Below are 16,051 nucleotides of genomic sequence, written 5' to 3' on the forward strand. Positions count from 1 at the left end.
TTAATCAGCCAAAATCACTAAATTCTACTTTCAACTAACAGTATGCAGCCTTTAAAGTTTAATTACAAAACTTTGTCTTTCTTACACAGTTTTTAGGATTTACGCTGCAACGGCGACGCAATCTTTACCCAACCTTTAGGTAATATTCATAAAGATCTTGAGTGAAGATATTAGCAGCATTTACTGACGCACACGTCTTGCTCAAACGAGCTCATCAACAACAAACTCAACAAACAATGAATTACGTGTATGACAGATTCAAAAACAGTTATACAAGTGGAAAAACCTGGGAATGGGTCTTCTAAAAGTTTACTTACATCAGTCAAATATTTTTTTTCTTTTACCTTTAAGACTGCTTGAATATATATCATCAGCAAAAAGATAAAGGGAGCAAAAGTTCTAAACTTATAACCTGCAGTAATACTACCCATCTTACTGTGATTTAAACAAAAATAACAATACAAGAATTGCAGTTTCATCCTTTATTTTCTTTTCTTTTTTTTTTTAAATTTCAAAAGTAAAAGGTACCGAGACAAACAGTGGATTAATGGTGACAAAATGCCTTTTACAACTGCACCTTCATAACAAAGTTATCCAGAGACTACATTGGCTTTCTGTAAATAGTTATACATGCTTACAACATTGTGAAACAAACCGCATCTATAAAAACCTCAAAATTATATTTTCTTGGTCCTCAGGTGGTAGTCATACCTGTTTATAACATCAAAAGAATCCTTGATTTTTAAAAAAATTTTAATTCCCATAGCAGTCATACAGTAATTATGTGGTCCTTTAGCAAGTTTTTATGAACCCTAACAAAGCATAACAGTGACTATACTGGTCCTCACTGAGTAGTCATAAATGTTTACATCATGAGAGAAAAATATTCTTTGGTATTTGCATTTTTATAACAAATCTCAACATTGATTACATAAAACTAGCAGATTATCATAAGTGAGAAGCTTCAAATCAAAACAAACCAAAACAAAGTCGTGCAGTGATAACACGGGTCCTCTACGACACTATGATAAGTCATAAATGTATGCAACAAAAACAAAAAAAATGCACATTTTCATAACAAAAGTCATACAGTTTCATTTTAGAACTTCTACTGTGTTCATGTTCGTCCAGTTAAAGTTGGTGTTTTCTTTACAGCTGCTTTGGAAATCAGCATTTTAACGTGTCGCAAAGTCTCACGACATGTCTGTCTGTCTTGAATCCCTAATTCACGTACGCCTCTACTTTATCGAGCAGCTCAGACGCCTCGTTCAGCGCCAGCGTCTCGTTCTCCGAGCTGAACCGTCCGTTGGGAATGTGAGGGTATGGATGGTGGTTGGGATATTGGGTCTTCTTGGGGTCGACTCCCAGCGTCTTCAGTTTTCTCACAATCTGAGGCAGGTCTCTCAGCAGAGGACTGTAGCAGGAAACTTGATCAGCAAAGGCTGAAATTGAGCCGCTGTTGGGTTGTTGACCATTTCGTTTGTATGCTGCAGCTATGAGAGACTTTTCCACTGCTTGATGGACTTTAAACAGACACCACTCTGTATTCCCCTTGCCAGTCTCTTCGGAAGCTGCATTGAGATCACAGCGAGCCTGTCTACACCAGCGCTCGGCCTCCTCTCTGTTGGGCCTTGGAATGTTTTCATTGTAGGTCCAAAAGTTGTAGGAATGATGGCCCCGATAGAATCTCTCTCGGCCTTTTCTGTGATGCCTGGCCTCCTGATTCCATTGTGAGTAGAAGTTTCTGAAATTTGAGTTTCCATGCGAATAGGACGGACCTGCAGATGCGCCTTTGCTTTTGCCAGTGCTGAGCTCATCAATGCGATTCAGCAAATACTTGAATGCCTCATTGGCGAGAGATTCGCAGTCGGGATTTTTGTCAGGATGCCATCTCAGGTACAGTCGTTTGATGGCTTTCTCCCTCTCCTCTTTAGGAAGAAGCCACATCTCTTCCAAACATTTGTCAATTTCCTTTTTAGCTTCTTCAAAAGAGGCTGGTAAGGAACTCGTTGATGGTTGGGAAGAACGTGGCACGGCTCCCACTAGGAGCTCCACCTCCATGCAGGCTGGTTTTACCTTCTTTTCTCGTTTAAACTGGTAAATGTCAAGATAACTGACCTCAACTGGCTCATCCTCTCCGATTTCTATTTTGTATCTCTGTGACAAATGTCCAGATTGCCCAGAAAGTTCTTCAACAATTACTGCATAAATGTACTTGTTGTCAGCGCTGTAGCCAACATATTCCCCCTCTTCAAAGTTGTTGAGGATGTTCATGTCCAATGAATCGTGCCATTCCTGTGGAATCTCTGTCCCAGGGGGCGGTGGACCATGGGGGAAGCTCTCACTTTCAGCACTGTCACGGATCCCGTTCTTAGCCAGAGCTTTCTGAACGTCTTCGATATTGTCACACATAAGAAGCTGTCCGAGCACTGAGAGGTGATCTGATGCAATTCTGTTGCCTAAGAGAGCATTAATCTCCTTTGTCAATGTCATGTTTACTTCATTTAACACTTTAGGGGCCATGTCATCATTGTGTTTTAGGTAAAAGATGCACCCTTGTTGCTCTCGGTGGACAAAGACATCAGTTTCGCTGGCAGTTTTGTCCAGTGGCTGATTATCCAACCATAGCTTCGTTTCAAGGGTTTTGCAGCAGACAATCTGAATTCCGCCGAAAATCTTCTCACACATGGCAGTAGCATCTTGTTGTGTTACTTTGCCCTGAGACGGCTCTCTGATAAGACAAATCAGTCCATGTCTAAATGCTCCTGAGGAGAGATGTCTATCAAACCATCCCCTAAATTCACAACCAGTCTCAAGTTCACAAAGCTGCATGTGTAGTTCCACTACTCTTTCCTCAGTGACCTGAGACAGCATTTTAGGCTGAAATCTCTGAGGCAGCAGTTTCAGCAGCCGATGATGTTTATAGACGTCCCTGCCCAAATGACACTGACTGAGTTTCTCAAGCAACAGGAACTTATTCCCCAGCGCTTCTTCCAATCTTTTGATCTCAAACACAGTGTCGTTGTAGTAGAGTGTGTGTGATGGGTGTAATTTACCATCTACTGCAGGAAGGTACAGAGTTTTAACACTGTCCATAAGATTCTGGACTTTTTGAGTACTGATACACTGAAACAACTGCTCAACAGCTCGCTGTACAGTTTTCTTTTGGTTTCCTTGGAGCTGTGGTTTCTCGCAGGAATCAGCATAAACTGCTGCAAGAACGTTACAGTAGTGTGCTACAGTAGGTTCATTCTGCACACCAATTTTTCTGAAGAACTCTTTATACAGGGCATCTTGTGAAGGAATTTTGTACAAATATGGTCTGAACTCAAGATCCTCGGGAAGTGAAAGACACACAACATCAGCTTTCAAAAGTTCTTTGTCTTTCTCCACCAGTACAACAGGAAGTCCAGCCAACTGCGCTCCATCAAACCCATTTGCTTGCAAGTAGGCATATGCAACTCGAAACACATTTGCGCGGGTTTTGATCAACGGATCAGTTTCACACGGTGACTGACAAATGTTCCTCATGTTGCTGGTTACACAGTTTGAAGGTGGTGTTTCATGGGCTCCTACATTTTTCATCATTTTTAGCAGCTTCTCTGACTTGTAAACTGGAAAATGAATAATTGGCATTGAGGACCAAATCAGTTCGCGATGCTTAGAATCACTTTCAATCAAAGATCCTCTGATCTTAACAGTAGTTCCCTCTGCAGCAAATGGTTGGTGATAGTTGCACAGTTCCTTTTGAATCCCCACTGGAAAAATGAACTTGATGTCGGCTATTCTCTCTAGCAACTTTTCCCCTTTGTTTTTGTCTTCATTTTTGCTCGCTTTAGTCAAAGCTTCGCGGAAAATTAATGATGATTTCCGCTTCAAATCGTCAAGTTTGCTGTTTCCTTTTGCTTCCGACTCCAACTGTTGTGCAAAATTTATTATGTCATCTTCTGACACAACATGCCTCATTCCAAGTTCTTTGACCAGATTTTTTGCTTGTCTTCGTTCAGAGCGCTCTTCTCCACACAACTCAGTCCAAAATCTCTCTGGCACAAACTTCTCTTGGGGCAGCATTCTCTTGTAAAGCTCAACATCGTCATCAAAGTAGTATGATGCGGTCTCCAATCTACCTTGAGAACTGCGAATCAGTTTCACTGTCTTCATTTCAGAGAGGATTTTGTCCCTGTACTGAGAGAAATCCAGACTGTACTGCAGTGACAACACCAGCTTGAGGCAGTGAAGAATCTGTCTCTCTTCGAGTTTGTGTACAGCAGGCAGAATGAACTTCATGAAATACTCCGAATCCTTCAGAACTGGAATTTTCAGCATTTGTGACAGATTGCAGTTCTCTGGGTTGTTCTTGAGAAAAATGCTGTTGATGTCAGGCAAGCTAAACAGATCTGGAAATATCTCTGAATACGTGCAGTGGAGGACAAATACTTGTTTCGGTCCATCAATCCTTACTCGGCAACCGTGGGTTGTTTCAAATATCGGTAAGGATTTCAGCTTCCTCTTGTATTCTTGACTGTTTTTGGAGTCGGATACTCCAGACTGCAGGAAGTTCTGAAACTTATTCATCTCTTCATTTGAAAGCTTGGAAAATTCTGAGTGGTTCAGATTGCAGACCTGGTCCAACACTGAGCTTTTGTCTGTCACATTCAGGAGTTCTGGGTTGAGCAGGGAAGTTGCCTCTCGGTCTACATCAAAGAAGAAGACAATATCAAGCCTCATAAAACCAAGTTTTAGGAGGATGTTTGGTATCTCTTTTTCTAAGGTAGTTGGAATCACGCTGGACATGTCCTTCATTGTTTGCAGCAAGTGCTTGTTGTTCAACCTTGGACACACAACAGGTAAAATGCAGCAGTCACTGAACAGGCTCCTCACATGGCTTAATGTCAGACCATCACGAAATGGTGCAGGATGGATTTGACTTGTTAAGAACTTCCAAAGTAATTTCAGCCACTTCAACATGTTCTCATTTGGGATATGAAGACCACTGCTTGGGTCAACATCACAGGGCTGAAGATGTTGCTGAATCAGCGGCTTCAAATATTCAGCTGAGCAGGGAACTGTCAATTCTTTGACAAGGTTTAAAGTTTGTAGAAGTTCAATGTGTTCCCAGTTTGTCTTACCATTTGCAAACTGGTCCCCATAGCCAATGAAAAGATCATCATATCTTGAGATCCACTTGGGAGATTGAGAGTTAAACACTCTCAAAACTTTATCTCTTGTGAGAAGAAGTGGAAGCCCATTGAATGAACTGGAATTGTCCTCAGTGACCTTTTGCGAGCTGGAATCTTTTAAGCAAAATCTCAAGAGCTCAGAACATCTTGTTTCATCTTTGATCAGAGTGGCAGTTATGTGCAACGGTAAATCCTCATCTGTTTGGGTTGGATCATTCAGTGGTTTGTCTCTTAGGAAAGTCCGCACACTGCTGGGACTGACATCTTTCACCTGAATGTTAGCAGATTTAAAACTGTTCCAAATCTTGAGCATCTTTGTGGAAAAAGGAACCAGTTTCATTCCAAGATCCTCCAGAATGGTATTAATTTGGTCACGTTCTAAGTGTGTCAGGTAAGGTGCCTCAACAGATTCTGTTTTGCTGACGTCACACCAGTCAAAAGAGTACTCTTTAATTTCTCGTCCTGCAATTTCACGTGTTGAGCTCCTCAACACTGGGATCACATCGAGGCATTTTTCTTTAATTGATCTGTATACCTCGTGTATCATTTCGTGCCACTCCGGACCAACACCTTTCGATGAAGTTGGCCAAAAACACAAGTATGAGTCCCTGAAACGAGATTCAAGTTGTGCAAGAGACACCTTCTTGTCTGCAATGCGACGGCTGATGCAATACAGGAGATCTGCATATAGTGGAGCAATGATGTTCTGTTTCAAAGACTCATTCCAGTTTGCTTTCACACTTTGGCCATCTTCCCTCCAAAGACCCCTCCTGGCAGAATCTACCTCAAAGTTTCCATTGACATGCACTGGCAGTCCCGTTTTCCCTGGCAAAGGAAGTGAACAAAAGGCTGCTCCATTAAAATCTATGTACCCAGATGGTAGTGGGTGTGAAGTCTTTGTGCTTACTCGTGCAGCTAATGCTGCTTGGGGAAGTTTGTCTGTCATTTCAACACTGTCTTTGAATGAGCCAAACTGCTCTGCAATGATCCATTTACTTTGTCTCTTGTCTGAGGTGGAAATCAAGGTTTCATAAAAAGTCTTGTGTGGGGTTGCTGGTGTGTCAGATTGTAGAGCAGTTTGTAGTTGTTTTACAAAAGTCTCTTTTTCTTTTCTGCTTGTCTCTGGCAGACTCTTTTCAACCACAAAGATGGTTTTAAGTTTTCCTGAGTGTTCATTGATTTCATGGACTTTTATTTTGCAGATGTTTCTCAGAAACAGAATGAGTCCTTCGGGGTCTTCAGCCAGAGCAGAGCACAGCTCCTTCATGTCATGGTCAGTGATTCCTTGCTGTGATATTTTGGAGCTGTTTGCATTGATACCCATCCTCAGAGGTAATCGGAACATGGTGCCCTTTTCAAGACAAAAAGTGTCTGGGAGATAAGACTTGTAGACATCTACATACATCTTCTTTACTTCGTCAGCTAGGTTATAGCCAATGCCGTACTGTGGTTTGTCTGAATGTTTCTCAATGTATTTCTGATTGGGATCAAAAATGCAAAGTCTTTCATCTCCAGTTAGGATGGAAGGGCAGTCCGTCAGATGGTAAACAGAGTTGAAACCAACTCCATATTTTCCTATCTTCCCTGGGGAATTGTGCTTTCCTCCTTCACCCAGCTGTTGAATGCCACGCAGGTCAGCATCAGAAAACACTTTGTTGTTGAACACGCAAAGTGCTGGACCCTGTAGATGGTTCCATTTCTTTCCAAATGTTTTTTCTTTGCCATGCTGTCGTTTGTCCCAAATGAAGTGAATCTCTGTTGCCTCTGCGTCATCAGCATTTTGAATTAGCTCTTTAAGGATGTCCTTCTTCGATGGATAAGATGAAATTATGTTCTTTATTCGAACAGTTAGTTCTTCCTGCTGTTCAAAAGAGAAAGCAAATTGGGAAAGGCTGTCATTGACGTGGTTTTGCAGAGTGTGATGCCTGGTTGTTTTGATTCCAAAGTGACGAGCCATTGCACGTGAGATATCCTCGTGACATAATGTGACATCTGAAGCAACTGGCATCCATGGGCTGTCATTGTAAATCAGCTCATTTGCAGGCTGTAAAACTCCATGCTGATTGGGTATCAGACAATCTCCTGATGTTTTTACTTTGGCCTCGTATATCCCTTTGGTTAGTATTGTGTGGCAAATTGATAGATCCTTCTTTGGCAGGGTCTTGTTTCCATGTCGAGAGCGCAGCTCCTGGAGCACAGTTAGAAACTGATCAACTGTAAACTTCTTTTGAACACCTACACTTTCCCAGAGATCCCTGAAATTAGAGAAGGCAGGTGGAAGTACATGGAGATAGGGCTTTGCTTCAAACTGTTCGTTTTCAGCGACACAGCTGACATTTACAAATGTACTGCCAACAAGAATGAATGGGAATGAATTTGCTGACTGCGAAATGATAGGGGTATTCCCAAAGTCCCCGATCCACTGATTTAGAAACCTGTAGCAGTCAAAGGCTATTTTGTGAAGCACAGATGTGTCCATTGATTCAGATTTCTTGGAAGCTTCTTGGAGCTGCTGAAGCACTGTCACTGGCTCTGGACTGCTGTGAACTCCCAAAGCTTGTAGGACTGGATCAGTGTTGTGAATTTTCAGGTTGGTATGATCCAGCACGTGTTGTGTCATGTTGACGAGTAGGGAGCAACTGTCACTGAAAACATCGATGGGCCTTTGAAGTGCTAAAATTCCTTCCATTTTTGTGTCACCGGGGTAATATGCTGGGAGAAATGCAGTCATCCTCAGTGTGTCCCAGTGAACTGAGTCTTCATCGTACAGGTGATCCTTCATAAGTTCAAGAAGGCACTTTAAACGCACATATGCTTTCTTTTTGTCAACACTCCAGGTCTGAGTCACTGTGGCTGCTTTCTCTGTGATGTCCTCCAATGGAAGATAATCACTGGCCATTCCAAGCTCAGACAAGCGTTTGATCCTTTCTGGGGAACAAAAGTCCTTTTTGGTACCACCAAGCAAGCGTCCCTCTTCTGGTTCAAAAAGACAGGCCGCCCTCCCTGATGGATTCACAAGTTTCTTGATATACTGGAGCTGTCCATCCGTTGTGGGTATGCATGGATAGCTGACCAGCAGACTGTCAAGTTCTTCGATATGAAGGTCAATGGCATGCAGCACAAGAGTATCTCTAGTCTTAGGGTCCAAGGTACTGAGGTTTTTGAACACTGCTTCTTGGTAAAACTTCTCCCAGTTCCATGTCCTGTTTTGCAAAACCTTTTCAAGGCCAGCCTGTTGGAAGCTATTTCTCAACCACTGTGGAAGAGGAACAACATGGTTGGGTGTTTTTGCATATTTCTTGCACACCTGCGCTGCAAGTGCGCTGATGTCTTTCTTCTCTTCAATGCTTTCATGTAGAAATATGGCATTGTTCATTGAGCACCAATGTTCTCCATCACTAAAGAGCTCTAGGCCAGTGGAGGCCTGAGCAATGGCTGAGTAAAACGCATCCACCAAAGGCTTGAAAGTTGCACTCACTTTCTCCCTGTCAGGCCAATAGGTGTGGTAAGAGTAAGCCTCCAGTTGATTGTTTTCAGACATTTTCTTTAATGCCAAGAGGGCAGTAACGTAGGCGTTCACCACCGGATCCTGAAGAAGAGCCTTGTTCCACTCATTTTTCACTCCACTTTCCCACAGACCTTTGCGGTTGCTTGTCACAGCAAATGTTCCATTTACATTGACTGGAAGACCTGTTTGAATTGGAAGAGGGAGGAAGCAAAATGCCTGTCCAACAAGATTTGTTTGCATTGCTGACAATTTCCCAGTTTCTGGGTCGTTTTGCAAAGGCACGGCAACCCCACCAATGGGCAAAGAGAACTTAGCGTGCTTGTTTTCTTGAAAGGCCATTTTCAAGGACTGGTGTGTTCCAAAGCAGTTGTACAGGAGCCAGCATTGGACTTCATTCACATCAGACTGCTTGCTGGTTATCTGGATGAAGCTGATTGTGCAGCAGTCAATTACCTCTTTGCATTTACCATCAAGTTCCATCAGTGACTTCTCTGCTTGACACTGCTTTGACACACTGCTTTCATCAGGAATCGTCATTGTCCTCACAGTGGTTTTGGAGACAGTGAGGACGGTTTTTATTTCGTCATCTCTTGGTGGTGTTGATGCATTGTTTGACATGTTTTGCAGAGACAATGTATTGATGTTCTTCAGAAAAAGCAGGTGAGTTTGTGAATTCTTTGTTAGGTGCTGTTGGAAAGCAATGATGTCGTGTTTTTGATACACGTTTGTGCTGATTTCTGACCTGAGAGCCTCTTCTTCACTTCGGAAAGGTAGTTTGATCAGAGTGCCAGGATAGGGTTTAGGAGGACTTTGTTTTGTGAAAGCGCAGTCAAAAATGCGTTCATATGGTCCAAACTGACCAGGAAACCAATGAAAAAGTCTTTTGAGAGAGAGATCCAGCTTGATTCCAGGATTTGTTTTGTGTTTGATATGCTTTGTAAGGTGAGTTACATTCGGATCAAGAATGAGAAGATGGTTGCCACTGAGGATGGAGGGGATATCTGTCACATGATAGACAGTATTGAATCCAAGTCCAAACTTTCCAATTTTCTCCACTTGGTTTTCCTTTGAGGCAGAGCCAACTCTGACAATGTTTTTCCAGTCTTCAGCTGTGAACTGCTGATTATTAAAAGCCCAAAGACAAGGTCCCTGACAAAGAGCCATATCAGGGTCAATGAGACTTTCAGGGGCATCTTTGTGGACTCTGAAATCCACCAAGAATTTACAGGCCTGTGCTCCAGCATCCTCTGCATTTTGAATAAGCTCTTTGAAGATGTCACTGTCTTCATCATACTCTTTAAGAATGTTCTTGATCCTCATTGTTATTGATTCAGACTGTCCACATTGCTCTATTCCCATTTCGTCTCCAGCACCTACATCCTCTGGACTGAGAATGTAGGTACTGAGAAACTCAATTTTTAACCATTCAGCCGTTGCTTTTGGAATTTCCTCATGTAAGACATACATTTCCTCTTCACTGTGCTGAAGTTCTTTCAGCCCATTTCTGCTTACATCGCAGAAGACTGCTGCTGACCGTGGTTTAAGGGTAAACTGTTCCCCCTCTACAATCACTGGCACTGGGATGTCATCCAGAACTGGCTTCCTCTCTCTCCACAGCCAGTTCAGAATTTCGATTGACACCTTTATCTCAGAGGAAGTTGCAAGTGGCTGTTGCCTTGCTTCAATGGTTTGCTGGATCAAGTGAAGAATGCCATAAATTTCCTTATCTGAAAGGAATTCTCTCAGGCCAAACTTCTGGAGCAACTTTTTGTATGGCAAAAATTCTTTTGGCACTTTCCCAATGTAAGCGCTCAGATCTAGATTACATGGGTAGTCGAGAACCAGGTCTTGTGGTGAAACAAACTGGTTGTGAGTCCACAGCCAGGGTGTCTCCTTGTTCATTGCTGCTGTGAATACAGAGATGTTTTCTTGCATGTGTTTGTAAATGCTGTGCAACTTTCTTTTGAAATCCAAATTTGTGTCAGGATCACCCATTTTCTGTGCTTCTGATGCCAAGACTGACAAATTCTGAATCACTTTTTCAGGAGGGGGTGGACGTTTTAGACCAAGTTTGTTGCAAACTCTGTCACTGAGCTTTCTCACCAGCGGCATTACATGTCCAACAATGTCCTCGTATGCAGAATCTCGTATTTCATCTGGGCAAAAGAAACAAGATCTCTGATGGCCATCACTTAATTTGTCAGCTCCAGGTTGATTACATGGGACCCATTTTAGCATTTTGAGCTGATGAAGCTGTTCATGAGAAAACTTTGACAGTAGATCATTTGCATCCAACATTTCCAAGAGAACCTGAGCTCTTTTGAGAGCCTCAGTTTGAGAGTCCACACGCAGTTTATCAATCTGTGTGGCAGCATGCAGCAAATGCTCAGGGGATAAATCTGTTTCTTTACTTAGCAAACCAAGATCTGTTAGGCTTTCCAGCATCTGCGGTATATGAGTATACGAAGATGGGGGGAAGAAGTCTGACTCAAAGAGGACTTCAAAAGTTTGAATTCTTGGATCCAAAAAGCTGGAGGTCTTTCTGAGCTCTCCATTCACTTCAATGAACTTCAAGTTCTTGCATTTGCTTTTCAAGGACTGATTTTGAGAGAAAAGGATGTTACCATGCTGCAAAATCCAAGTCATTATATTCTCAGTGTCTTCACTGCTGCAAACCCCTTTCTCAATACAGTCGATGAGGACATTGGCTGCTTCAGCTGTGTCCAAGAGATTAACATTCAGCAGCTTTAACAGCCTGTGATCAGCCTCAGTAGCACACTGGATAACTGAGTCAGGCATGGGGAGCTCTGTCGGTACTGTTAGGCCAGAAATCAGTAGCACAGCTTGTTTTGACTGAGCTGCGACGCAGAATCCTTTCATGGTTTGAAACAGGGGCAACTTTGAGAGAAAGACTTTTTCTCTGTCTGAGATAGAATCCAGATGAGAAAGATAATCTTTCAGTTCTTCTCGTGCTCTGTGAGATGTGCTCTTGAGCTCTGTGATGAGATGCTGAGAATCTAAGTTCATGAGGATGTTCAGGACGCTCCTTGGAGATGGGTAGAGCACATAAGAGTCGAGGTCTTCGTGTCTGAGCCACTCATTTCCTCTCACCACTGTGCCACCTACGTCATTCACCAACTGAGCTATCTGGTCTGGCAAACTAATCTGCTTGCTTCTCTGAAAAATGAGAGTTGTGTTCTGCTGTAGTTTGGCTACTGACACAGGCTGACTGACAGACAGAGGACTGACTGGTATCAACGGTATTTCAGTGAAGGGACTTAACTCATTGAAGTTAGCATTGAGAAACTTCCAGAAGTCTTGAAACCAGTTTAACGGTGGATGCTGACTGTTGTTGTTGTCCCAGATGACATGCTGTGTCCCCGTCTGCTTCCAGTCCTGTGGCAAATACCTTCTTGTATATTCGGCCACATGGTTTGCATCAATGTTGATGACGTTGAAAAAATCTGAAAATAAAGGTTTTGGGAAGATAATCTGTTTAAATATATGCATGTATAGTACCAAAGCATGAAGATGGCACATGCAGACAACTCTGATATCCCTGGATTCTATCAAATAACTTACTTCTGCTGGCCAGTTCTTTCAGACGGGTACTGCAGGCTGAACTGAGATCATGTGGGATGAAGAGGTGTTCACAGAACGGCAGCAAGACTCTGCACAAAAGATAGGTTTGTTCAGCGAGGACATTTTTTAATAAAGTGACCAAAAAAGGATATTCTTCTCCAATGTGAATCCAGTCTAACAGAAGTAAAACAGTAGCAACTGGTAAATATTATACTGAGGCAAGTAAGCACGAGTCCGTCACCACTGATGGATTTTTGGGAACAACTACTGACAGCATGTATCATTTCAGTAAATTACAGTGAACAATGTCATGTTTTTAGTAGTGAACAAAGTGTTCAGAGGCTTTACTAAAGTACAAGCAGCTGTACAGCAAAGTCAAACTACTCCAATATCAGTAAAAGTCCACTGGCAGATCGATTATGATATATGACAACATGAGATTAACACTGAAGCATCAGTGTGTCAGCAGCATGTTCCTGTTGGTTCTGCTGGAGGTGCATGGAGCTTGTTTAAACTGCTTTGTGTACAGTTTTACGTGCGGATAAATTTGAGATGATTAGGAAGAGATGAAAGAAGAAAATACTAACTTTTGATACACAGATCAGTTTTCTGTTTTGGTCTTGTTTGCTAGTCTTTGATTTGTTTTTTCATCGGCTATTTGATTATTTGAACATTAATTGAGGTTTCGAGGAAAAAAAGCTGTTAACAACTCATGTACATCTGATGTGACCACAACACACACTACTTTTTGTAATAAGTCAGAAGCCAAAAAAAGTTGTAGAACACGTTTTTAATCTGTACCAGAGTGTTGCACTGTAAAAAGCTTGTTATACTGCCATTGTAAAAGATTTTTATTTTAAAAGTAACTAAATTTGTCAAATAAATGTAGTTGAGCAGAAAGCACAATCCTACCCTTTGAAATGTAGTGGAGTAGACGTACAAGGTAGCATAAAATGTTTAGTACATGTAATTAGTTACTTTTCACCACTGCAAATTTGTTTATTAGTTTATTCTGGACTTTTAGTAGACAGAAAGACACATTAGCATTAATTTGGAGTTAATTTTCACATTTAGCTCTGTTGGTTCCCTCCTAATTAATAACGGAGAACAACGTTGAATTTAGCCATTACAAAAGTTTTATTCACAATATTCTACTTTAAATTAACTGGGATGTGTAAATAGTTTGCTATCAGGCTCACCATTAAAAACCTTTTGAGGTGGTAATATGTTAATATTATGAGTCAGACAATATGAGTCTGTGTCACTGCCCCAAATGTTAAAAAAAAAAAGAAAGTTACTAATATTAACTGTCACCGAACAGCACAACAAAATTCCCGCCTCAAATCAAGACCGTCTGGAACAGAAGTTGTGCAGATTGCTAGAACTGTCATTTTTAAATAATTCATCATTCAATCATCATCTGCTTTTATAACTGGGGTCTGACTAACAACCTACAGCTGAACAAAGCAAACGCTGCATTGTTTATTCTTCATTTTGCTCTGATTAGTGGTCAAAACTGCAACTGTAATTATTTTGCCTGTACACAACAAAGTGTCCAACAACAGAGGACGAAGGAGGCTTTTCCCTCCCATGGATGCCAACAACATCCATGGCCAACATAATATGCTGATTTAAAATAGTAACAAACAGCAAATAGACATTTTAAATATTTTTTATGTAGAAAAAAAATACTACAAATTCAAGCCCTACCTTGGAAATTTGTCGCTGTCAATCAAAGCGGTGTCCTCCTCTCTGTCCGTGAAGCATCTGAAGGAGCCGTCGCTGAGTGGAAGCAGCTGAAGATCCTCAAGCTCCTCGTAATTCTCATCGCCCAAAACGTACTCCAAAAGACAAAGTTTGTCGTCTCTAGTGATGCTATGCACGCCGTTCTCGCTGAGAATGTGCCTGAGCAGAGTTGGAGTCACATGTTTTAGGGTGGCGTGGTATGGATAAGCCTCCTTTATGGCTCTTGCGACGCTGGCTGGTAAAGTGACAAGATTTTCTCCACAGGAAACCAGAGTCCTTTTGATGGCAGACAATATATCAGTGCTTGTTGGGCCATTGCAGGGGAACACAGCTTCTGATGGAGGGACAAACTTTGTTTCGTCTTTGGCGAGAGAGAGAAGTGCCACATTCTGTCTGAATAAGTGCTGAAAAACATCCAGAGCCACAGCGTACCATTTGTCTTTGTGTTGTACACGGGCGATGTCTGGCCACAGATCATACACGGAAGAGACGGGGAGAAGAGATTCTTGGGCAAGTTTGATGGCGTCTTGAATGATCATGACATATGCTTGTGGCAGCACCTCCCTCATCAGCAGTTCATTCCACAAAGCATGCTCGTCATGCTTCTGGTCCTCCTCTTGCCACTTGATGTGTCTTCTGTTGTCTGTGAGGCCAAAGCAGGCGTTGACATACACTGGGAGTCCTGTCTTGTTGGATTCATTGTTCGGGAGGGGGAGAAAGCAGCTCAGTCTACTGTCACTACTGTCTCTCTTCTCTCCACAAGGGAATGCCAAGTCAACCTGAGGGAAAAAGCTCAACTTTTTTGCGAGGACATCAAGCTCATCTACATTGCCCTCTCTCATGGTACATGTTGTCACAAGCCACTTGGTTGCTTTGTGGTTTTCTGAACTGAGACTTATCTGTTTGAACCTAGTTGAACCCTCAACGATTGACTCATCTTCCGTCTCCAAAACGACTTCTGTGGGGACTGAGGATTTCACTTGAAGTCTGGTGTTAACAGCGCCATCTGCATTTATGTGTATCAAGGACACAGAGGTCACATTTCTCAAGAACAGGAGACTCAAGTGTGCATCTGCAATAAAGCTATCAAAAAGCTCAACCACCTTGTTGGAGTCATACAGGTTATCTGAAATTTCTGATGTCTCATTGCGTAAAGGGAATCTGAAAATCGTCCCTTCAAAGTGCTGATCCTCCAGAACCACTTTGGACCACTCTTGCTCGCTTACAAGTGACACTATATCTCGAAAGGGCTGGAACTGATCACGCATATTCATCAGAGCTTCTTGGTGTTCGGCATCATCCAGAGACCACAGAAACCCTTTCCTTCCTTCTCCAAATATGTTTTCTTGAGGGTCCATCGAGCCAAGGTGTCCTGAACTGAATATACTTGGCACATCTGTAAACAAAGTAAAGCAAGTATGTTCTTTAAGATTAACCCTCTGAACATTAAAACCCGCCAGTGGGGCCGAAAGACACTTTGTCTTTAGAAGAATCTCCAAAACGACAACATTTGTCATAGGTACACATCGTAAGAACAGAAAGGACTTTATACTGCAGAGAAAAATGAGCCCACAGTAACTGAAAATGTGAAAAGAGCAAAACTGCCCAGAAATTTACTTGGGTTCTGAGAGTTAAAGTTAGACTGTTAGGTATGTGAGTGGTAAGGATACATAATTTTACCTGTTGTGTGGTAAATAGAGTTGAAGCCGATTCCAAACCTCCCGACTTTGTTTGGGTCATCGCGCTTGATGCTCCGTCCTGCCCTCTGAATTCCCTTCCAGTCATCATCAGTGAATGCTGCATTGTTGTAGGCATAGAGAGCAGGACCTTTGCAAAGAAAAAAAAAAAAAGTTCCAAAGATGTAATTTTTGTAGTTTCTGTGTGAACAATATTCCATAAAATTTTCGTCTAAGGACAGCATCCATTCCTTGCTCTTCCAAAAAAGAACTGCCTGCTGGTATTTTCACTAAAGGACGTGGACGGAAGTCTGATTATTACTGAGAACACATTCCTTAATCAGATGAAACCAAAGTAA

General features: G+C 42.1%; 1 protein-coding gene across 1 annotated transcript in view; it reads right to left on the reverse strand.

Moving 5' to 3' along the window:
* Window positions 1-467: 467 nt before the first annotated feature.
* Window positions 468-16,051, reverse strand: part of sacs2 (sacsin molecular chaperone 2) — a 20,656-nt gene continuing 5,072 nt past the window's right edge. Inside the window, exons 2-5 of the mRNA XM_008287661.1 lie at window positions 15,697-15,843; window positions 13,981-15,412; window positions 12,271-12,359; window positions 468-12,152 (exon numbers count right to left, since the gene is read on the reverse strand). Coding sequence (XP_008285883.1) covers window positions 1,222-12,152; window positions 12,271-12,359; window positions 13,981-15,374 — 12,414 coding nt within the window. The 5' untranslated portion in view covers window positions 15,375-15,412; window positions 15,697-15,843 and the 3' untranslated portion in view covers window positions 468-1,221. The remainder of the gene's footprint in view (window positions 12,153-12,270; window positions 12,360-13,980; window positions 15,413-15,696; window positions 15,844-16,051) is intronic.

Source organism: Stegastes partitus, unplaced genomic scaffold, assembly GCF_000690725.1.
Source record: "Stegastes partitus isolate 25-593 unplaced genomic scaffold, Stegastes_partitus-1.0.2 Scaffold511, whole genome shotgun sequence".
Classification (NCBI taxonomy): domain Eukaryota; kingdom Metazoa; phylum Chordata; class Actinopteri; family Pomacentridae; genus Stegastes; species Stegastes partitus.